Here is a 22,120-nt window from a genome sequence, read left to right as displayed (position 1 = left end):
TGCATTGAGGTGCCCTTGAGCTTAGTGATACTGGCAGTTTCCAGCATGGCCAAGCTTGTGACTCCTCATGCCCCCAGCTAACTGTGGGCTTGGGCCTGCCCCGGCTCTGGCCTGTTCCAGCAGGCCCTGTCCTCCCCTGCTCACAGTTCCATTGTGGTTGCTAGAGACGTCCCACTCTGGGAAGTGGCAGAGTGTGGTAGAAGGAACCCTAAACTGGGACCTTGGGCACCTGGGTTTCCTCCCCAGTGCTGCCCCTTTGAGGCTGGGTTCCCACCCTGTGTGGGCCTCAGTTTCCCCATATGCGCATTGAAGGAGTTGGACCAGAATCAGCGCTTCCCAAAGAGATGAGGGTCCATGGATTTACAGACTCTTTTCTTCCCCCTAGAATTTCTAGGTCTTAGCAAAGCTAAAATTAAAGCTAAGCAAGCAGGCTGGAGTGCCAGGTTTCTTTGCTGTAACTACAGTGACCTAGAGCTGTGACCCTGGATCTTGGTCTAATCAATACATATTTATTGGGGGGTGAGCCTGTGCCAGATGCTAGGCCCAGTCCTGAGGCCACAACCTGTGGGAGGATGGACACTAGACCGTGGGCTCTGACATGGCCGAATCACATGCAGTAAAGCTGCACCAGGAGAAATGAGCGGAGGTAGTGAAGAAGCTTTCTCTAATTCGGGAAGACTTTCCTGAGGAAGGATGCTTGAGCAGAAGCCTGAAGGATGAGAAGGAGCCAGCAGGTGAACACGGGGTATGTGGGGAGGAAAGCCCCAGGTTGTTAAGATGGGCTGTGTGGCCCTGAGGCAGGCAGGCGCTAGTTGGCATTGAGGAACAGAGCAGAACTGTGTCTGGAGCCTGACAGTAGTGAGGGAGCGTGGTTTGTAATAACATGAGAGCCATGGGCAAGGGCCAGCTCGTGCCAGGTTCTTATAGGACATGTTAAGGATTTGGATGCCCTCTCTGGGCAGTCTTTGAAGGGTTTTATGCTGGATATGATGTGATCACACTTGGCTGTCTCCTTAGAGCCAGAAACCTGTTCTCCCTCCTTCCCCTCTGCCCCAACAGGTTCTTGGTATCAAAATTCTAGCTTTGCAAGCACCTATTCACTATAACTCACCCTTCTCCCCCTGCCACCACCAAATGACTATAACACCACAAACTGCAGCCAGCAGGGCCGGACAGAGATGGGAAGCAGCCCTCTAGACTCCCCCACCAGCTCCGTGGTTTGCCCCCCACTTGCCGAGCCCCCAGACCACCCAGTTGAGATACATGCCTAAGCAGTACCGCACATCACTGCTAGTCTCTCTGCAGCATGAGACAGTGAGTATGGTACAGCTCATCTGGGGAGAGGTGCTTGTGAAAGTGGGATCCCAGAAGCAGATAGGGCAGGAAGGAGGTTTAAAGTGGGGGGCGGGGAGTCTGCAATGAAGACTGGAACACAGTGGCTCAGGTATATCCATCCTCTCAGTGTTCATGAGGTCTCTGCTTCAAACATGGCTGAGGCAGAAATGAACATCAGGATGAATGAGACTCACAGAGCTCACACTTGAGACCATGGTGGCCTCTGGGGTCCCTTGACAGGTTCTGAGATTCTGTGGGGTCAGATTAAGACTTGTGAGGTGAGAGCTGAATTCAGAAAGGAGCTATGTCATGTATAACACTCTACTGTTGCCAGAGCTTCTGGGCAGGTGGCCTGCACAGGGAACATGAAATCCTGGGTTTGAACCCTTGTTCTACCTCCCAGTTGCTGGGTGCCTCGTGGCCACAGACTGCCCTGCTTTGAGCAACTTACATTTTTTCCTTCTCACAAATTGCACCAAGTTGAAGTAAATGCTCTCTGGGATCCATCCCAGCTCTACTATTTTACATTGCAGGCCCTTCCCCTGGCTGGAAGCAGGGGCTCCTAATGAGGAGTAGATGGGGCAGTATTTGGGTTAGGATTTTCTTTGTCTGCTGCTTCTGAGCCTTGGTCTGGAGGTCTCCTGGAGACCGTGCCTCATGGGTGGTGGCCCGAAGGACTGAGCCCCTCTCCAACCTTGCAGGTGCACCCTCTGTTCCCGGGCATGTCGACCATCATGATCCATGACCTGTGCCTAGCCTTCCCGGCCCCGGCAAAGGCAGACGTATACGTCTCAGACATTCAGGAGCTCTATGTCCGCGTGGTTGACAAGGTCAGTAGCAGCTTCCTAAATACGGCCCCTCGCTGCTGGTTCACAGAGATGGGGAGAATGGTGAGACTAGGAGAGTTCTTTTCCTTGTGCCCTTTGCTCTTTCTCCTGGTTTCTGAGTCCCCGTACCCACCCCCTGAGTGGCTTCCAGCAGATAGTGCTGTCTCGCCTCGGTCCCTCCATGTGCACAATGTAGAGCGAGCTCTGAGGCTATACTTCTTTATGCCAGTTGCCATCAGTAAAGCTCAGCTATAAATCCTGCCCGAAGTTGTTTCCTCATTAGCCCCAACTTGAGACTTCCTGACCTCTAGCTGCTGTAGGTTCTTGATTGTCAATTTTCTCCCTGGTACATGGATTTTGGATTCTTGGCAATCTTAGTGGCAAGTGAATAAAATGCATAAATGCCAATGCTTTTGTAAAAGGAATACATAATAGATCTAAGCTTTTCTTTAAAGAGGGCATTTTTATTGCTCCAAATACCTGAAGGAACTACAGGTAGGCTTACAGAGGTTGCTATCAGGTTCCTATTTTTTGGACTGGAGAGGATGGTTAGTAATTAAAAGGGGAATGTTTGAGCTGCTTAGAGTACTTGAAAAGCCAGTATCCTCTTAGCCTCAAATATTCCTTCTGTGGTCTTATTTCCTGATCAGACTTCTGTTTCTTCACTGAGCATTTCTGACTCTTTTAGCCTAAGGTTCTTCCTGTATGTATTATATGCTGCCAGGTGTGAGCTGGTCAATGAGCACTTATTGAATGCCTACTGTATGCTATTCTGGCCTCATCTTATCACTGTAATTAGATTCTTAGTTCTTTAAGAGCAGGGAGTGTAATTTATGCATCCAAGTATCCCCCAAGGCCCCTTGTATACAATAAGCGCTGAATTGATTTTCATTTGTTGACTGGCTGATTGGAGCTCACCCTGGGTCTGTGGGTTGGAGGTCACAGACGCTTTAGTAGAAAGCCTTAGAGTGCCACAGGTGATAGCATTAGTCATTCAAAGGCCATCCTGAATAAAATATTTTTAAAAAAAATTATAAAAAGGGGATCCCGGGGTGGCTCAGCGGTTTAGCATCTGCCTTCAGCCCAGGGTGTGATCCTGGAGTCCCAGGATCGAGTCCCATGTCGGGCTCCCTGCATGGAGCCTACTTCTCCCTCTGCCTGTGTCTCTGCCCCTTTCTCTCTGTCTCTCTCTCTGTCTCTCATGAATAAATAAATAAAATCTTTAAAAAAATTATTTAAAAAAAGGCCACCCTGAATCTCTGTCCCCCATGATACAGGTGGAGATTGGGAAGACAGTCAAGGCGTATGTCCGTGTGCTGGACTTTCACAAGAAGCCTTTCCTGGCCAAATACTTTGCCTTCATGGACCTGAAGCTCCGAGCGGCTTCTCAGATCATCACGTTGGTGTGAGTCCCCCCGGGGGTCAAAGGAAGCCATCTCAGGGACAGCACTGGCAGGTTCTGGGGAGAAGTCACATCCCTTCCCTCTGTTCCAGGGCCCTTGACGAAGCCCTTGACAACTATACCGCCACGTTCCGTGTCCATGGTGTGGCCATAGGCCAGACCAGTCTCACCGCGACTGTGACTGATAAAGCTGGACAGCGGATCAACTCGGCCCCACAACAGATTGAGGTAAAGCGGTTTCCCCTCCCGCCCTGTGGGATCAGTCCAGCGTGCATGCGCTTGGAGTAGGAAGCGTGTCATTTTTGTGATGGGCTAGGAGTCCTAGGGGTCATCCAGGAAGCTGCTGTGGAGAACCCTTATTAAAATCTATGCTCTGTGATGTCCTCTGATTAAAAGGGAACCATCCTCAGTCCTAGAGGCCTGGGGAGGCAGCACCAGAGGGAGGGGGCCGGGCTACTTGAATCTCCCTCTGGGACGTGGGGGAGGGCAGGATATGACTCAGAGAAGGGGGGCCACTTGTCACACAGCAGGGCAGTGGTGGACTAGCCTTGAAACCCTGAAGTGCCAGAAAGGAGTGGCTGGGGAGAAGCTGCAGACTGATTAGGCTCACGTGTAGAAGCACGTCCTAGTAGCCAGTCTGAACTGACCGTGAGACAGTGGGCTTTTCTGGTGGAAGCTCCTGGAGCTGGCAGGTCCTGGAGCAAGCAGGGAGCTCTGGAGTACTCTCCGTGTGTGACTTGGGACTGTCTTGTGGCATCAGGTTTTCATAGGAGCCTCCCAGTCCCTGGGGCCAAGGCAGCCATGGCCAGAAATTCATGTCCAAGTTTCTCCTGCTGCTGCAGCCCTCAACTGCTTGCCTCCTGCCAGCGTCCACCACAGGTCTTGTCTCCACACGGGGGCTAGAGACTGGATATTAAACTGTTCTGGAGCTGGTGGTTGTGGTTTGTGCCTCTGGATGCAAGGGTTCCTTTCTTTTGCTGAAGAAGAATTCATGTCTGCCTATAAATAGCACAGCCCTACAGAGACTAATCCTTATGCACAAAGCAGCCCCTTGGCCGACTGGCATGTTCGTTCACCGTACAGGCTCTTCCTATGCTCCTGCTAGGCAGGGACTGGGGGAGGCAAGGGGAAGAGGTTGGGCTCTCTGTGCGGCAGAGACAAGGGCATCCTTGTCCCTGCCCGCTCCCCAAGCCCCTCTTTCTTCATCTGAGAAGTTTGAAGGGCGTTGAGGAAGATAACTGTTCACAGGCAACTTCTCAGTAGAAATTGGAGAAATTCAGTGCAAGGAGGAGAATCTTGAAGGCAGTGGAATGTGAACTTTGACAAGCATCAGAATCCCCTGGAGGACTTGTTAAAACACAGATTTCAGGACCTCCCCCATTCCAATTCCATAGATTAAGGTGGGCCGGAGAATGTGTATTTCCGATGGTTCTCAGGTGACACAGCTACTGCTGGTTCAGGGGACCATGCGGTGAGAACCACGCCCTAAAGGGGGCGTCTTACATGAAGAAGATGTGTTTATTTTCATGGGGTTTCACGTCTGGCAAAATGAATGGCTGCGAACAGCAGAGAGTGTCCTAAGGAACCACAGATCCTCAGGCCCACGGGTAGGCTGAGACCCTCAGGCTCCTCCAGGCTCCTCACCAGTCCCCTCCCACAGAGGAGGGATGTCTAGGCGCCAGGTGTCCCTCTCCTTGAACATATTCAGGGTGAATTCTGCCCGGCTGTGTAAGCTTGGAACACAGTGGCCCCTTCTTTCTTGTGTTTCCACATGCAGGTCTTTCCTCCATTTAGGCTGATTCCCAGGAAAGTGACGCTGATCATTGGGGCCATGATGCAGGTAGGAGCCAAAGGCCTCGTGCTTGCTCACTGCCCCCACCCCATGCCCGCCCCCTTCCCGGGGGGGCATCAGAGGGCAAAGATGGAGAGCTCGGGGGGTGTCGATGCCCTCGCCTCTGAGGGATAAGCAGGGGCTGATTGGACAGTGCTGTTTCTCCCCACTCCAGATCACCTCAGAGGGCGGCCCACAGCCCCAGTCCAATATCCTCTTCTCCATCAGCAACGAGAGCGTTGCCGTGGTGAACAGCGCGGGGCTGGTGCGGGGCCTGGCTGTCGGCAATGGCACCGTGTCTGGGGTCGTACAGGCTGTGGATGCTGAAACCGGCAAGCTCGTCATTGTGTCTCAGGTATTGCACATGGGCTCTGCCGGCCATGGCTGCTTCCAAATCCTCCCTGGACTGGGGCCCACTAGTGATGGGGTGCACTGCTCCCCCCAGCAGCTGGTGAGCTGGTCAGCTGTGATGGCAAGGAGGTCTGTTTACTATGGTTTCTTTTGTTGTTGTTGTTGATTTTTTTTTCTTTTAAGTAGGCTTACGCCCATTGTGAGGCTTGAACTCACGACTTTGAGATCAAGAGTTGCATGCTCCACTGATTGAGCCAGCCAGGCGCCCCGAAAGTTGGTTTCTAAGTCTGATAGTGTCGCTTGTTTCCCGGGAGTGGGCACTCGTTGGGCTCTGGAAGGGAGACAGGAGATGAGTCTCCACTTCCTGAACAGGGCTCAGAATGTTCCTGTTCTTCTTGACATGCTTTGCCTGTGGTGACTTGTGGAAGCATCTCTGAGGAGGCTGCAGTGGTCACCAGCATGCCAGAAATCTAGGCTCTAAGAGAGCATCATTTTGTGTAACATGACTATTGGACAGTCTTTTCGGAACCTGTCACCTTGTTCCTTGTCCAGCATTCAGGGCCCCCCCTAGAAGGAGTCCATGAGCTCCCCCAACTTCACAAGGCATCTGAACACAGGGCACCCAGGAGAGCAGGAGCGTGCACCATCCCAGGGAAGGGGAGGCAGATGCATCCTCCTCCCTGAGAGGCTGACTTTGATCCGACATTGAATTCATTGATTTACTCCCTTTTGCAGGAGTTTCAGTGTCTCTGCAAATATCCTGGTTAGACCACAAAGTCTTTTTGAATCATGAAGGTAGCTGCCCTGGTTCTACCTATCGATTTTATAAAGATGACAAGAAGGTGTTGGGAATGTGAAATCTGTCCTGTGGCATTGAGCAGGATTCAGATAGACATCCTGGAGAATAAGATGAAGGACCAAGGAGGCCTTGCTTTTTTTTTTTTTTTCTTTTCTATTTTTTTTTTCCTTTCTAAAGAAAGGATTATGGCTTCAGGAACTAGCTTATTTTTCTTTTCCTGGGGGCCCAGGTGGCTGAAATGGCAGCTGGCTGGAACTTTGGCCAGAGGGGCAGGCAGCCATGCATTTCCCTTCCGGCTACTTCTCTTTGTGATCTGACCTTGCTGGGCCACCTCTCTCTCTGTGTCTCCCATCTGATGGAATAGGAGAGGAGCTGGTGGTGCCCCTTGGCAGATGGAGAGGCTGTGCTTCCAGTTCCATCTGAAAGCCATCTTCTTGAGCCCAGGTCAGCAGGGGCCCAGCTTGAGGCCCTTGTGTCCACAACGTGTATGGGATTTCTGCTCAGAAGTCCCCAGTTTGGACAGTCCCATCTGTTCAAACCAGGTCACAGAATCCGCACCCATGGCTGAGGTAGGGGCCAGGATGGATAGAAGGAGACTAGGCCATGGAAAAGACAAAGGGAAGGAAGAGGATGGGTGTTTATTGAGTACCTATTGAATGCCAGGCATTAGCCCAGGTCACAAGACCCAGAAGGTGGGTGCGGTATGAGCAAACACAAAGAAAGCTTAAGGGTCTTAGTAGCCTGGTGTCAGCTAGTCAGTAGCACTACAAAGAAGCCTAATAAAGTTAATCTTTGACCAGATGAATGGGAGTATAGACTTCAGAATGAAAGAGGATAGATATACAGTCTGCTCTAACCAGACTCTATCCGTGTCTACATTTGTCACAGTACCCTGCTCACATACATAGAGAAACATGCTAGATTTGGGGTTGGGAGGATCTGGAATCCTGTCCTATGAGGGCCACCCAGCTTAGAGAAGAACAGTCCCCAGCCACTGCCCCCAAGTCTCCATGGTACTGACCTGGAGCAACTGAATCAGGTCTGGAAGCTCAGAGGACCAGGCTGGGACCCCTAAGGGAACGGGAAAAACAGTGGCCAGATCTGCACGGGATGAGCCACCCACAAAGCCAGGCTGCCTTGGGAAGAGGAACATGGTGTTGGGCATCTTGTGAGTGCCTACTAGCCAGGGGATGCTGAGCTGGCCTTGGCAAGATCCTCCTTGGAGGGGTCCCTTCATGAAACAGCCATTGTGAGCACATAGGCCCTACTGCGGCCAGCCTGAACTCCAAAACCCTTTCCCTAGGACCTTGTGGAGGTGGAGGTGCTGCTTCTCCAGGCCGTGAGGATCCGTGCCCCCATCACTCGGATGAGAACGGGAACCCAGGTGAGGCGGGAACCCCTCTGGCCCCTCCTAGCTGTGCTTGCTGTCTGAGCAGCCTCTTGGCAAGTCTTAGGCTCAGAGTTCTGGTTCAGGAGGAGCTTGGGGGGAGTGTTGCTAGGTCCCTGTTCCCTCTCCTGCTCAACACTTGCTTGTCCCTGGGCTTAGCTTCAGCTTTAGGAGCTTTGGTTGCATTTTCTGCTCCAGACCCCCCCCCACCCAGGTACTTGGGGTTTTCTGTCTCTCAGCACAAAGCTCCTTGTCTGCAGAGCATTTGGCCCTCTCCAGTTCCATGTTGGCACGATTACTGAGTGACGCCTTTGCCCCCCACCCCCCTACCTCCGAGTCTGCCACCTTCCCACACCTAGAATAGCACCTGGCACATATCAGGAGCTAAGGTTTATATGGCGTGTACTCTACTCTGTGCTTTCTGTGCAGTAATTCCTTTGATGGTCATTAACAACCCGTGAGGTAGCTACCCATGTCACCTCTCTATTATAGATGAGGAAATGAACACGTGGAAAGCTTACGGCCTCTGCCCAAGGTCACACAGCTAGTAAGGGATGGAACTGGAGATTGGCCCAGGCAGCTGGGCATGAGTCTGTTCTTAGCTTTTGCAGTATTCCCGTGCATGTTTTCCCTAGCAGTCACTCAGGAAATACAGATTGAGGGAGCCTGGAATCCCACCTGTGCCCCCCTGCCATGAGCAGGGACCAAGGGGCAGGATGAGCTGTGCTGCTCAGGAGGCTGCAGGCTCCCTGGAGCTCTGGGGGGGTTCCCATCACAAAGGCGGGTGGCTTTCAGCCAAGTGAGACATTGTCCACAGCCCAAGGACACTGCGCAGAGGGGCCGGCTCTGTCTCTTATCTAATCATTTGCTGTTCCCACCACCCTTCCCACATCCATGCTGGGCTCATCTCTGGTGAGGGAAGAATGGGGTGCAGCTTCCTATGCAGCGGGGAGATAGGAAAGTAGCCAGGCAATGCAGGGGTAGTTCAGGCAGTGCCCTGGGTCTCTGTGGGGCCCTCTGGGCTGCGGGACCCCGGTGGTCATGGGCCCGGCTCCTCTCCTACAGATGCCTGTCTACATCACTGGCATCACCAACAGTCAGAACCCTTTCTCCTTTGGCAATGCTGTGCCAGGCCTGACCTTCCACTGGTCCGTCACCAAGCGGGACATCCTGGACATCCGGGGACGACACCACGAGGTAACTGCCCCCCCCCCCCCAGAGCCCCCTCCCGACCATGTGCACCAGTGTCCAAGGCGCGGAAGGTTATCCCCATATCTGTGCACATGATGTCTGCATCCTGACTCCCAGGCTGGTCCTGGCCCCGTTCTGTGCCCTCTTAGGACACCTAGAAAATGCTGCCAGTGCACCATCTTCACCTCGTGTCCTTCCTCCACTCCCAGTCCTCTCGTGTCCAGGAATATGGGCTCCCAGCTTCCCTCCTCACAGCCCGTTCCACTCCAAGCACGCACTTGCCAAACGCTACAGTCAGGCTTTGTAGGAACCCACCTCAGAGGGCAGCCCTGTGGGGAGGTCGCAGGAGTTCCAGAATATCACAGGGCCTTCTTGGTCAGGTCCCTGCTCTGTAACTTCTGACCTTCTCTCTGAGGAGATGCCTGGCAGTGCTGGGGCTTTCTCCAGATTTACCCCCGAGAGCAAACTCCCCTCCACTTAGCCCTTCTTAGAGGGACCCTGGCCTTTCCCTGGTCTAACCCCCTCTCTGTGTTGACCAGAGCCCATATATGGTAAGGGATTTGTGAGAGTCACCCAGTGAGCCAGGGAGGAAATGAGACAGGGTGCCAGCCCTGGTGACTCCAGTCTGCCACCCCCAGTGGACCTTGGTCATGCAGGACCCAAGTGGGGGTGGGTTGAAGAGGTTTCTTCTTGTCTTCCCTGTGCCCAGTGGGGAAAGGGTGGTTGGGAGGATCCTGTCCCCAGTACCAGGGGGCTTCCCCAGACTGTTCCCATAGCCTAGACATCTCACAACAGCAGGGCTTTTTAGGGAAACACTGCCAAGCCTACCATCCCTCTTTGTTCATTGCCCAATCCACACACTGAAGGCTCTGAGAAGGCTTGCCTGTCCACCCGGGTTGACCCAACATGACCCACCTGCACCTGTGAACTGCGTGATGCTGCGTGCTGCCCTGGTGCTGGGGTTAGCAGGTCCCGGCCAGAGCAGGGAGGCAGCAGCCTTCAAGGACAGGCAGGCAGCTGTCGGGGTTACTGGGGCCCCAGGCCCTCCCTGAGAATGTGTTTGGTGTCTGTCCCAGGCTTCCCTCCGGCTGCCATCACAGTACAACTTTGCCATGAACGTGCACGGCCGAGTGAAAGGCCGGACCGGGCTGAGGGTGGTGGTGAAGGCTCTGGACCCCACAGCCGGGCAGCTGCATGGCCTCGCCAAAGAACTCACCGACGAGATCCAAATCCAGGTAAAGGGCAGGCAGGCAGAAGCCACTGTTAGAGGGAAAGCGAGTGCCAACCCAGTGGCCCTCCCCCGCCCAGGGGCCATCAGGGCCCACATTCACCCTTCTACTACCCTGTACCTGATGACTTCTCCACCTTCAGGGGTCAGGAGCCCCTAGATGGGGCTGCCCGAGGGCATCAGCCTGGGGGTGGATGGCTGGCAGGCCAGGTGGAAGGAGCTGCGGGTACAGAGGCCTGGAGGTCTGAAATAGCTTGCTGTATTCATTCCCCAAATAGCAGATAATTCTGCGCTTGGAGTCCGAGGCACCTTCATGGTGGAAAGAAGCTGGGAAATCGTGAGTGGGACTTTCATTGAATTGTCTGTGTTTATTTCACAAATGCTCACAGAGCACTTTAACAGAGGCAGACCCGCCTTCCCCTGCTTCCCAGTATTGTCTCACCTATGAGGTGCTCCCGTGAAGCCAGCGGGGCAGGAGCCCTGGGTGCTGCTGCTGGATTATGAGCCTGCAGCCTGAGGGGTACGGGTCAAAGTGCCCCTTTCAGGTCACAGTGAGTGGGTGGTGGGCCCTGGAAGGCCTGGAGGGCTGTGCTGTGTGACGGCCTGGGAGACAGTGGGACCCATTGATTCACAGGTGGAAACCAGGCCTCAGAGGGGGAGGGGCGCTGCTTGGAGCCCCCAGGGGTACGCCACTGAGTCAGGACCTAGAACCCACCAGCTCTTCTCCCACCCAGGGCTCAGCACCTGTGTCTCTCTCTCCACCCTGCTTCCCACCTCCCCTGTCCTTCGAGACCCATCTGTAAAGCTAGGGAAGTGACAAGTTGCTTCTGAAGAGCATTTTTAGCTTCAAGGGCCCCATTCTGCTAATCTGGGACTCAGTAACCTCGGGGTCTCCCAAAATTGCAAAGAAAAACTAAAAGGGGCTTTTAAATATCATGAGAAGAGAACCAGATTCAAGCCCCTTCTTCAAATGAAATGAACCATTTTTAACCTAGACACTTACCTCATCAGGGGTAAAGATTATCAAAGAAAGGAACACCCATTTCAGCAACCCCCTCACCTGCCTGCATTTGCGCGCATGTGCACGCACACACAGGTGCACACAGATACAGACGCTCCCAGACCTGTAAACATACATACACGTGCAGAGACAGACACACACATACATGGGTAAATATAGACACAAACAGACACAAATACACACAAATATATGTTCTTTCCAGTTAAAAATAAAGTGAGATAATGTCTGGTATCTCTCGGGATTAAAGATGGGGCTTTGCAGCTCCCAGATTCTGTGACCTCACTTGAGTCCCTTAACATCCTTGGGCCTCAGTTTCCCTAGCTGACAGCCATTGGAGGTTTGAGCACATTGGAAACTTTGAGAGGCTGGATCCAGCCCACAGATGTATTTGCTTTGGCTCATGCAGTGCTCTGAAACGATTTTTATTTGTTGCCAATATTTAAAAATAGGAAGATGTTGTATAAAAATCTGGTAGGCAGCTTGTCCCGAAGCCACAGCGTCTTGCCACGTGGCTGAATGAGCAGATGAGAAGCAGCCTCCCCCCTGATGGAGCTGTCCCCACCACTCCCCCCGTTGGGCCCCCAATGGTGAGGCCACGTGTCTGTCACTGTGTACCTGGTGCTTGCACTGTTGCTTTTCTTACACTTGAGTTAACAAGAAAGTGAGATCTCTCTTGTACCCTCACCTCCTTATGAAGAGGGGCAACGAAGAATACGCATTTAAGAAAAACAGGAGGAAACCCGTTTGTGGGTGTATTTCCTGTGTGCGTGTGTCCAAGTCAGAACCAGTGAGGCTGCTCCACTCGGTACCACCGGCCCAGCAAAAGGGCTCCTTGACACCAGAGCCCATCTGGCTCCCATAGGCCATTTATCATTCACCACTCAGGAAGTGCCACTCACTTTGCCACATGAATCCCACAGCTCTTTGAGACAGACGTGGCAAGGATTATTGGTTTTAGACCCATTTTACAGATGAAGAAATCTAAGCCTATGTATATGATCAGAACATAGCAGTGCTGGGAGGGAAGGGGTTTTCTTGGAAAATTGGGCCCCTAGACTCTGGCCAGTCTGATCAGATCAGAAGCCAGTGGAGAGCTCAAAGCTGTGTTCAGCATCCAGGCCCAGCTGCCAAGAGAGGTCGTCCCAAGGGTCCCTAGGGAAAGGGACTTGGCAGGGTGGTGGGCAGTTAGGGTGCTTGTAGGGAGGGGTCTGGAGTTTCCATAAGATCTGGGGTGGGGAGCCGTGGAAGGCCTTGGGGCTCCTGGGGAGTGCCGATCGAATTGGCTCCAACACTCCCAGGTTTATCATCAGCTGGCCTGGTTCATGGACACGCCCCACCCCCGCCTCCACCCCCTGTGCCTCCATGAGAGCACGACAAGAGGGGGCAAGATGAGGGTTGATGGGGCCAATAGGGGTTATTCTGAGAGGACCACAGTGAGGAGCAGCAGGACCAGACTGCAGGCCCTGTAATTCCACGTGCTGCCTTCCATGCCCACAAAGATCTCCCAACCTAGGAACTCAGGGAGGTCCCCGTGCTCCCTGGCTTCACGAAGCAGCTGCTGTCAGGGTGTGCTAACATGAGCCTCTCTGCTTGTTCTCTCACACCTTTGGCCTCTCTGAAAAGTCAGCCCTTCCCTGGGTGGCTCAGTGGTTTGGCGCCTGCCTTTGGCCTAGGGCATGATCCTCAAGTCCCAGAATCAAGTCCCACATGGGGCTCCCTGCATGGAGCCTGCTTCTCCCTCGGCCTGTGTCTCTGCCTCTCTCTCTCTGTATCTCTCATGAATAAATAAATAAAGTCTTAAAAAAAAAAAAAAAAAGCCAGCCCTTCCCTCACCTGCCACCTGACAGATGCTCACAGTGGTGCTTCTCATCTCTGGGTCCCCTTGGTCTCACTGCCAGGAGGGGAGCAGGGACCTGGACATGACTCCAGTGCATCCCAGGGGACAGAACTCGCCCTCTTTTCCAGGTATTCGAAAAACTGCTGCTGCTGCACCCTGAAATAGAAGCAGAACAAATACTAATGTCACCCAACTCATTTATAAAGCTTCAGACAAACAGGTACGTGACTCAGCGCTTGTTTGCAGCAGGGCTGAGAAGCTGCGCTCTGTGTCCGACGACTCATTTGTCAAAGTTGTCAGGACCCGTGGATGCTTCAAGCGAACTGCTTCTTTCTCAGTCTGGAGTGGGTGCGGCTTCTGCATTCCCCCTCCTCTTCACCAGGGATTTCTCCTGCTGTTCCACATCACTGGTCCCCGTGGGCCCATCTTTTCTTCCCTGTCACCCAGAAAGCTTTTAATGCCCACTGCTCACGTCTGCTACTTCAAAGGAAAAGAAGTACCACCTCAGAAGAGTTAAATTTTCCAGTGCCCTTTTGTCTTCAAGACTTGCTGTTCAATGGGTGTAATTCCTGAACCAGCAGCATGAGCATCACCTGGGAGCAGGTTAAAATGCAAATCCTGGGCCTCACTCCAGACTGCACTTAACAAGATCCCCACTCGATGGGGACGCACATTGGTGTCTTCAAGGCACAAGCAAATCTGCAAACATAACTCCTACCTTGCATTCACATGGGGCACCTTTGGTAGCAATGACTTGCCTGTGAAGTGCAGTTGCAAGGTGGGGGGCTGTAAGGACCACAGGAGTACCTGCGTGTTGCAGGTACTGTGAAGTGCAGTTGCAAGGTGGGGGGCTGTAAGGACCACAGGAGTACCTGCGTGTTGCATGAAACACACACATGGTGTTCATTCAACCACAAGTGTCTAAACGCTAGGCTGTATGCTAGGCTCCTAGAACAGAGTTGGGTGGCATTCTAGTGGGGAAGAGAGAAGTACAGCATGAGAAGGCCAACAATAAAACAAGGTATAAGGATGCCTGGGTGGCTCAGTAGTTGAGCATATGCCTTTGGCTCAGGTCGTGATCCTGGGGTCCTGGGATCAAGTCCCAGATGGGACCCCCTGCGAGGAGCCTGCTTCTCCCTCTGCCTGTGTCTCTGCCTCTCTCTGTGTGTCTCTCATGAACAAATAAATAAAATATTTAAAATAAAGTAATGTATAATGGTTAAGCCGTATCCCAAAGAGGGGCCTTCTGTGTGAGGATTTAAGGGAGGCATGTCAGAGACAGAGATGCTTGAGCTGGGTCTTTTTTTTTTTTTTTTTTCTTTTTTTCAAATTTTATTTTATTTATGTATTTGAGAGAAAGCCCACAACAAGGGGGAAGGGAGAGGGAGAAGCAGATTCCCCCCTCCCCCTTTTTAAGATTTTTTATTTTATTTATTCATGAGAGACAGAGAGAGAGACAGAGAGAGGCACGCAGAGGGAGAAGCAGGCTCCATGCAGGGAGCCCGACGCGGGACTCGATCCCAGGTCTCCAGGATCAGGCCCAGGCCGAAGGCGGCGCTAAATCCCTGGGCCACTGGGGCTGCCCCAGATTCCCCTTCTGAGTGGCAAGCCCCAGACAAGGTTCCATCCCAGGACCCTGGGATCATGACCTATGCTTAACCAACTGAGCCACCCAGGCGCCCCTTGAGCTGGGTCTTGAAGGGTGAACAGGACTTCTGCAGGTTCCACAGAAGGGATTGGTGATAGGAGAGAAAGTTGAAGCAGAAGCAATAACATTTATGTGATGTCATCTGAGGAGGGTCTGTAGAGCTGCATTCAAACAGCAAGGTAAAGGGGGCTCATCCTAGGGGCTGAACACCTTTCCTTCCTGTTGATGCTTTATTATATAATAAACATGAGAGAGCATATGAAACACTGGAATTTGTCTTCTACCCAGTACAGATCATTAGTAGCTTTACAGACCACTTGCTGAGCAAGCAGCCCATTTTCGTCCTGGTCCCTGCCCTTGGCAATAGGACAGGACAAGACCATGGCTTCCCTTGCACAGTGGAGGAAAACGAGGCAGAGAGAGGCGATTCAAGGTGCCTGAGGGCACATGGCTGTCTGTGGGGCATTGGGACCGCGCTCAGATTCTGCTCAGCTCAGAGCCCCATGCTCTTTCCACTGTGCCAGGCTGCCTCATGTCGGGAAATGAGAAACCATTTGCCCCAGAAACCATCTTTTACAGCAAATGTCCCCTACAAAGGATGAGAGGAGCTCAGCACTCAGTCTTTTCTCCCAGAAGCAGCGCTCTCCTTGGAACCGTCCGTTTTCCAAGTCAGGTTTCCGATGGATGACTAAGGAGGCCGTAGTCAGGCAGCCCACCCAGGTCCTGATGCGTGGGGGCCAAGATCAGGCCTTCTTGTCCTCCCAGGAGCCTGCGGGAAGCCCAGATGGCTGCCGGGCACCTCACTACGACCTCTCCCACTGCCACGCTCTGTAAAGCTGGGTCTGTGTGTTTTCCAAAGGGATGGTGCGGCATCTCTGAGCTACCGCGTCCTGGATGGGCCCGAGAAGGTTCCTGTAGTACACGTGGACGAGAAAGGCTTCCTGATGTCAGGGCCTGTGATTGGGACGTCCACAATCGAAGTGACTGCCCAGGAGCATTTCGGGGCCAACCAAACCATCATCTTTGCTGTAAAGGTAGGATCGTGTTTTCTTCCTCTTTGGAGTAGGAATAAAAGCAGTAGTGTTGAGGTAAAAGCTTTCCCCTCGTGGGGGTAAGATGGACCTATTCACCTTCCAGCCGGGAAATTGTACCTAAGAATTTACTAAAGAGTAACGTGGAGGCAGAGGTCCCAGAGGGAAAAACAATAGCATCTCCTGGATGTCAGAGCTGAAGGTCCTTGGAGATGATTGATTTCAATGGCCTCATTTCACAGATGGGGAAACTGAGGCCCAGTGAGGTCTGTGAGTTGCTGGGCCTGGTGCCCCAGTGTCCTGATTGGGTAGCTGGGACCTGGAACAGGGTCAGTGCCTATGAGCATTGGCTGCCTGTGCTAGATCCCTGGCGCTGAAATCCTTGCATGACGTATGTAACGACAGACAATTCAGTGACCCATTTTACAGGCAAGGAAACTGAGACTCACCATAGAAGTGAGTCACTCAGTGAGTCAAGATCTGGACCCTAGCCCATGTGTGTCCTTCATATGCATCACAACGCCTCCCACTTCCCCCTGCCATTCCATGCTCCTTAGTGCCAGGTGTCCTGGGATCCGTCCCAAGAACTTCTCTCCTCCATCTCCTCATAGCCACATTCTGAATCCCGAGTGATAGGTAGGATGCAGTATTTCAAGTCTGAGATTTTTACCTCGGTCACAGATCTGCTTCCTTAATAAATGCTTTTTCGATTGAAGGTGGGTGCCCTACAGGGAACCCTCCATCCTACTTTTTTGAGTAAGTGGAAGGGACTCACTGCTCATCCTACTTCAGCAGATATGTGTGGAGCACCAGCTGTGTACCGGTCACGGCACCCACTGATCTTTAACCAAGATATCAGGTCTTTGAAGGGGCGAGCTTTCTGGATAGATTTTAGTCAGAGTTCAGGGACCAAGGGCAGGCTCTCTGGAGTTCAGGTTCCCTCCTCCCCATCCTCTTTTCCCTGGGCCATCAGCAGGCACACAGTGACTCCCAGTTAATGCTTCCTCTGCAGTTCAAATGGGCATTACTTCCACTTGAAACACCCAGAGAGGGCCAGGTTTCCTAAAGAAACTGAACATTCAAAGCCCTGGGGATATTTTTACAAATGAGAATAATGATTTTTCAAAGTCATGGGTTTTGACTACTGTTGGTTGGGTTTTGTTTTCAGAAGGCCAGCCTGCTGTGTGGGAAGGCGGGAATCTTGTCATTAGGTTGGGGCTCTCAGGAGGCCAAGGCCTTTCCTCTTTCTGTGACCTCTGAGTCAATCCAGCCCCCACCCCACCCCCAGTCCTTCTTGAGGCAGGGCCCGGCTGGGGACAGGCACCTCCTCTGAAGGGAGGCTGGTCCCCAGTGCGGTCACCCCCACACCCGCTCATTGTTCTCAGGTGTCTCCTGTTTCTTACCTGAGGATCTCCATGAGCCCCACCCTGCACACTCAGAACAAGGAGGCTCTGGCAGCCGTGCCTTTGGGAATGACTGTGACCTTCACGGTCCACTTCCATGACAGCTCCGGCGACATCTTCCATGCTCACAACTCGGTCCTCAGCTTTGCAACCAACAGGTAGGGTGTAGGTGACACTCATTTCTCACCTGAAGGTGAGTCTTGGTTGTACCTGGATCTAATTTGTGCAGGTGGCTGAGTGGCAACTGGACAGACTAGTGCCACTGAGAGGACAGCCTTGTTACCTGCAGTTATTGAGAGGAGGGGATGTGCCATGCTGGCAGGGCCACGAGGAGAAGCACTGCACTCGGTCAGGAGGCAAGAGGGAGGGTAAAGCAGGGTCGAGAGTCTCTATGACCATGTGGCGTGAGAAGCTGTTGGTGATGTCTCCTGGTATACAGGAGGCGAGACACAGGTGTCAGGGTTTGTGGTTGGAGGGCTTGTGGTGAGACTTCTGCATACCTGTGACGGCCGACTGCAGGGGAGATGCAACCAACCCGGCCATTCGTGGGCTCTGTGAACAGTGGATGCAAATTACATCATAGGCTTTATGAAAGTTGGTCACCCCACAAGGTGCACACCTTCCAGTGCTCCAGTGCTGGTGAGGAAGAAATCTGACATCCACTGCATCTATTATGTACAGGCCTTTCCACATGACATCTTGCTAATTCCTCCCGGTAGCTCATTTGTAGAGGCCCAGAGAGGTCAAGCCAGTTGCCCACAGTACACAGGCAGAAAGTGGGGTCTGAATACCAGGTCCCATGTACTTCCACACACAGTTCATTTTGGGCTCTTTCTTATTATACCTGTGGCCGCAGGCCTTATATGAGGAGAGAGGGCACTGTCCACAGCAGGAGGAGAGCCGTGGCTTCAGTCTAGGCCTGTGAAACCTCCGACTGGGTCTGTTGGAGCACTGAGTGTCAAAGTGTAGTTCCCAGACCAGCAGCACCAGCAGCCCTGGGGAGCCCTAGGAAATGCACGTTTACAGGACCCAACAGTCTGTGTGGTAAGGATGCCTCTGGGCAGTTCTAAAGCTTGAGGACTACTGCCCCAGGGGCATACAGAACAGCTAAGAGGACAGAGAAGCATCTGGCACAGAGGGAGGGAAGATAGCTGGGGCCGGAGTCTAGGGAGTCTGGGGGCAGAGGATCATATCCAGGTGTGGGTGACCATTGCAAGTTGGCCTCCCCCCAGGCCTGCACCAGCTGTGGCCCCGATTGCTTGCATACCCAGGGCCAGACATAGGAGACGAAGCATGGTGGAGAAGGAAGCCTCGAGTGAGACCCAGTTCAAGCCCCAGCTCTGCCCTTTGTGGGGCCTCCACGGGTGAGGCAGCTCACCACTCTGGGCCTGTTTCCATACCTGTCATGTGGGGACCATGTCTTCGTCCTCAGGGCCACCTACTGAGCCCCAAGTCATGAAGGCCTCTGGCAAACTGTGGCCTCTCTGCATGTGGTAGGGGCCATGCATCTGTCTGGGACCTCGGCTGCCCTGGAGGGAGTAGATCCGGGTCCTCCCAGCCCCTGAGCACAGAGGTCCTGCTGGCCCTTTTGTGGTAGGAGCACGTCTCTCCTGGAGACGGGTCAGGGCTCTGGAATCAGAAGGCATAGTGGAGGAAAGTGATGAAGCCAGAGACCCTACCCCAGAGGCCTGCCCGTCCAGGCCTTCCCATCAGAGTGCCATTGGCTGGTGTCGACTGAGCACTCACCATGTGCCAGCTGCTGGTCTCGGTGCTTTACAGCTACCAACCTGGTTTAATGCTTACGGCAAGCCTGGGATGCAGGTGCATCATCAAATCCATTTTACAGATGAGCCAGTGGGCAGAGGTGGTGCCTCCCGAGATATCCCGGTTCACTGTCGGGAAGGGCCTGGGCAGCTCACCTTGCCCCTCGGCCTCCACCTTCCTGCCCTGGGACGTGGGGGATGCGCTACGGGCCACGTCAGCTGCAGGCCATGGGTTCCTCCCACAGAAGAGGAGAGGAGGCCTGGTTCGTGTGGCCTGCGGTGACCTCAGATCTTGGCAGCTGCTGGATAAACTTGAGCCCGAGGGACATCAGGGGCCACAGTCAGCCAGAGGCTTTGGCTTCACCTGGCAGGGGACTCAGCGTGCCTGTCCCTCTGGAGCCTGGGACCTCTTCCCTCAGACTGAGCCTGCCTCTCCCTCCTGTGCCTAGAGACGAGTTTGTGCAGATTGGGAAGGGCAGCACCAACAACACGTGCGTCGTGCGCACCATCAGTGTCGGCCTGACGCTGCTCAGTGTGTGGGACACGGAGCAAGTGGGCCTGTCTGACTTCGTTCCGCTGCCTGTGCTCCAGGCCATCTCCCCGGAACTGTCTGGAGCCGTGGTGGTAGGTGATGTCCTGTGTCTGGACACAGTTCTGGTCGGCCTAGAAGGTAAGAGAGATGCACATTGGTCAGGGAGCCCTTCTGAGTGAGGGGCAGTCCCAGGGATGGGACTAGGCTCCTGCTGTGGGGCTAAGACCAGCAGAGCTCGTGTGAGGCTCAAGAGCAGGTGTCGGAGTCTACAGGCCAAGTCCAGTGTGCTGCCTCTTTTTGCCAACCAAATTGCATTAGAACTCTGCGGCCCCCATTCATTCATGAGCCCTCGGTAGCCATTTTCACCCTACAAAGCCAGGGGGAGTGGCATCCAAGACCTTCGGCCCCACACAGCCCGATGTGTGTACCCTCTGGTCCCTCACAGAGGCTTCCAGCTCTTACACGAGCATAGCGCTGAGTGGTAGATGTTTCTGTGGAAATATCCCCCTATCTACTGTCTAATGGGAGGCCCTCACAACCCAACATTCAAAATGTGGCTAATGCGACTGAGGAGCAATCTGTTCCATTTTAATTCATTTCATGGCCAGTGGTTACCATGTTGGACAGTGTACATCTAGAAGGAAATGTGAGCAAAGAGTAGCCATTGGCCCCATTCAGCAGATTTCCAGATTTCAGCCGTTCACATGCCACCTGTATATGCATGACCTACATTCCTTTTTTTTTTTTTTTCAAATTGACTTCCCATTTTTTTTTAAGATTTTATGTATTCATTCATGAGAGACACAGAGATAAAGGCAGAGACAGGCAGAGGGAGAAACAGGCTCCATGCAGGGAGCCTAATGTGGAACTCGATCCCGGAACTCCAGGATCATGCCCTGGGCCAAAGGCAGACGCTCAACTGCTGAGCCACCCCGGCGTCCCTTGAGTCCCTGTTTTTTTTTCACCCAATGAAATTCATTTTAAAAGGAAGTTAAATACTGCACTTAAAAATATATATATATAATTGGCCAGAAGTAGACGTGGTTGTTGAGTTACTGTGTTGTATCTATTATATAATGGGATTGGCTTTTAATTAAGAAATGCTGTTTAGTGCCAGCTCTTGAGCCTTGACACTTGCTTTGTTTGCTAAAAAGGGACTGGTAAACAGTTACGGGCTGTGCGGGGGTGGGGGTGGGGGTGCTGTGGGGAGGGCCAGCTCCCAGGTCATCCCGGGACAAGGAATGATCATGGGATTCAGAGCAGGGAGGTGCTGGGGAGAAAGGGCCAGAGGTTCACTCTGGTCAGGGCCGCAGGGGGTTCCAGATGGCCACAGCCAGGAGCCTGAAGGGAGTGGCCAGATGTGAGGTGCAGAGCGGGAGCCATGGGTTCTACCCTGAGAGTGATAGGGTGATGCGTAAGCTCCCCTGACAGCAGTGTGGAGCATGGGGGTGGGCAGGGCAGCCAGGAGGCTGGCACCATCACCCCGGGGACAGGGTTTGGCCAGAGTATCAGTTGTGGGAAAGACGAGTGACAGCCAGGGCTTCCTCTCCCAGGCCTCTCTGGAACCTGGAGCTCCTCAGCCAGCAGCATCCTCCACATCGACCCCAGGACAGGTGTGGCTGTCGCTCGAGAGGCAGGATCTGTGACGGTTTACTACGAGGTCGCTGGGTACCTGAAGACCTACAAGGAGGTGGGGCTTCGGGGAATGCACAGCTGGCCCTCTGGGGTGAAACCCTTAGCTTTCTATACTGAATGACTCCCTTTTCTTTAAAAAACAAGCGCCAGCAGCGTGCTAGCAGGCAGGATCCGAAGTCATGAGTCTGGGTTCTGCTGCCCACTGGGATTTTCTACATAGGCCTCCACCTCCCACCTCCCCACATTCCAAATGGTGTCAAGGCAAGGGCTGACATCCTGGGCTTGCCCCCCAGCTCCCATGCACTCTGGGGATAGGCAGGAACATCCCCTGCGGGCGTCTCCCCAGGGGTCTCGGCGTGGGCGGGCCATCATGGCGATTTGGATTTGGCGTCACTGAGGAAGTTAAGCCTCCCCGGCAAGTCACCTTTTGAGTCTTTCTGGAGGCGAACAAAACTGTTCTCTCTCCTATTTATTTCCAGCCGAGAATGAATCAATGAGCAACGTCTGGCTGTGTTCCAAATGTGTCTCATTTTAGAGCCAGTGTGCACGTGATCAAATCCAGCAGGTTAACCTAATAGCTCGCATATTTAGTGCCGGGGCTATGCAGCGGGTGAGCTGGTTGCAGATAGGAGCACCTTGTGACTGATGAAGCTGTGCTCTCCCAGGAGGAGCCGCCGAGAGTGGGCAGGGGCAGCGGAGGGCTGGACGAGAGAGCATGGTGTAGGCTAAGGTATGCCGGGCTTGAGAGCCCAGCCCCGATGGCTGGAACACAGGCAGTGCAGGCGGGAGTGGAGGCCGGCGTTGTAATCAGATCATGATACACACTGGGTTCCAGGTAGTTCCGTGGAGTGTTTAAGGCATGGGAGCTCTGGGGCCAGGCTGCCTGGGTTCGCATCCCA

At 53.4% G+C, this 22,120-nt stretch overlaps 1 protein-coding gene across 2 annotated transcripts in view; it reads left to right on the top strand.

Annotated features, from left to right (window-relative positions):
- Positions 1-22,120, top strand: part of NUP210 (nucleoporin 210) — a 105,300-nt gene that overhangs the window by 72,657 nt on the left and 10,523 nt on the right. For both annotated transcript variants that reach the window (XR_012011492.1, XM_072784974.1), the window contains exons 21-33: positions 2,037-2,165; positions 3,440-3,567; positions 3,657-3,792; positions 5,342-5,404; positions 5,571-5,750; positions 7,849-7,929; positions 8,998-9,129; positions 10,200-10,358; positions 13,338-13,429; positions 15,717-15,891; positions 17,274-17,449; positions 19,504-19,724; positions 21,140-21,276. Coding sequence is in view for 1 of the 2 variants with exons in the window: in XM_072784974.1 (XP_072641075.1) it covers positions 2,037-2,165; positions 3,440-3,567; positions 3,657-3,792; positions 5,342-5,404; positions 5,571-5,750; positions 7,849-7,929; positions 8,998-9,129; positions 10,200-10,358; positions 13,338-13,429; positions 15,717-15,891; positions 17,274-17,449; positions 19,504-19,724; positions 21,140-21,276 (1,809 nt within the window). In the remaining variant the exon portion in view is untranslated. The remainder of the gene's footprint in view (positions 1-2,036; positions 2,166-3,439; positions 3,568-3,656; positions 3,793-5,341; positions 5,405-5,570; positions 5,751-7,848; positions 7,930-8,997; positions 9,130-10,199; positions 10,359-13,337; positions 13,430-15,716; positions 15,892-17,273; positions 17,450-19,503; positions 19,725-21,139; positions 21,277-22,120) is intronic.

This window comes from Canis lupus, chromosome 19 (genome assembly GCF_048164855.1).
Source record: "Canis lupus baileyi chromosome 19, mCanLup2.hap1, whole genome shotgun sequence".
NCBI classification, from domain to species: Eukaryota; Metazoa; Chordata; class Mammalia; order Carnivora; family Canidae; genus Canis; species Canis lupus.
This window is presented reverse-complemented; position numbering and strand designations above follow the sequence as displayed.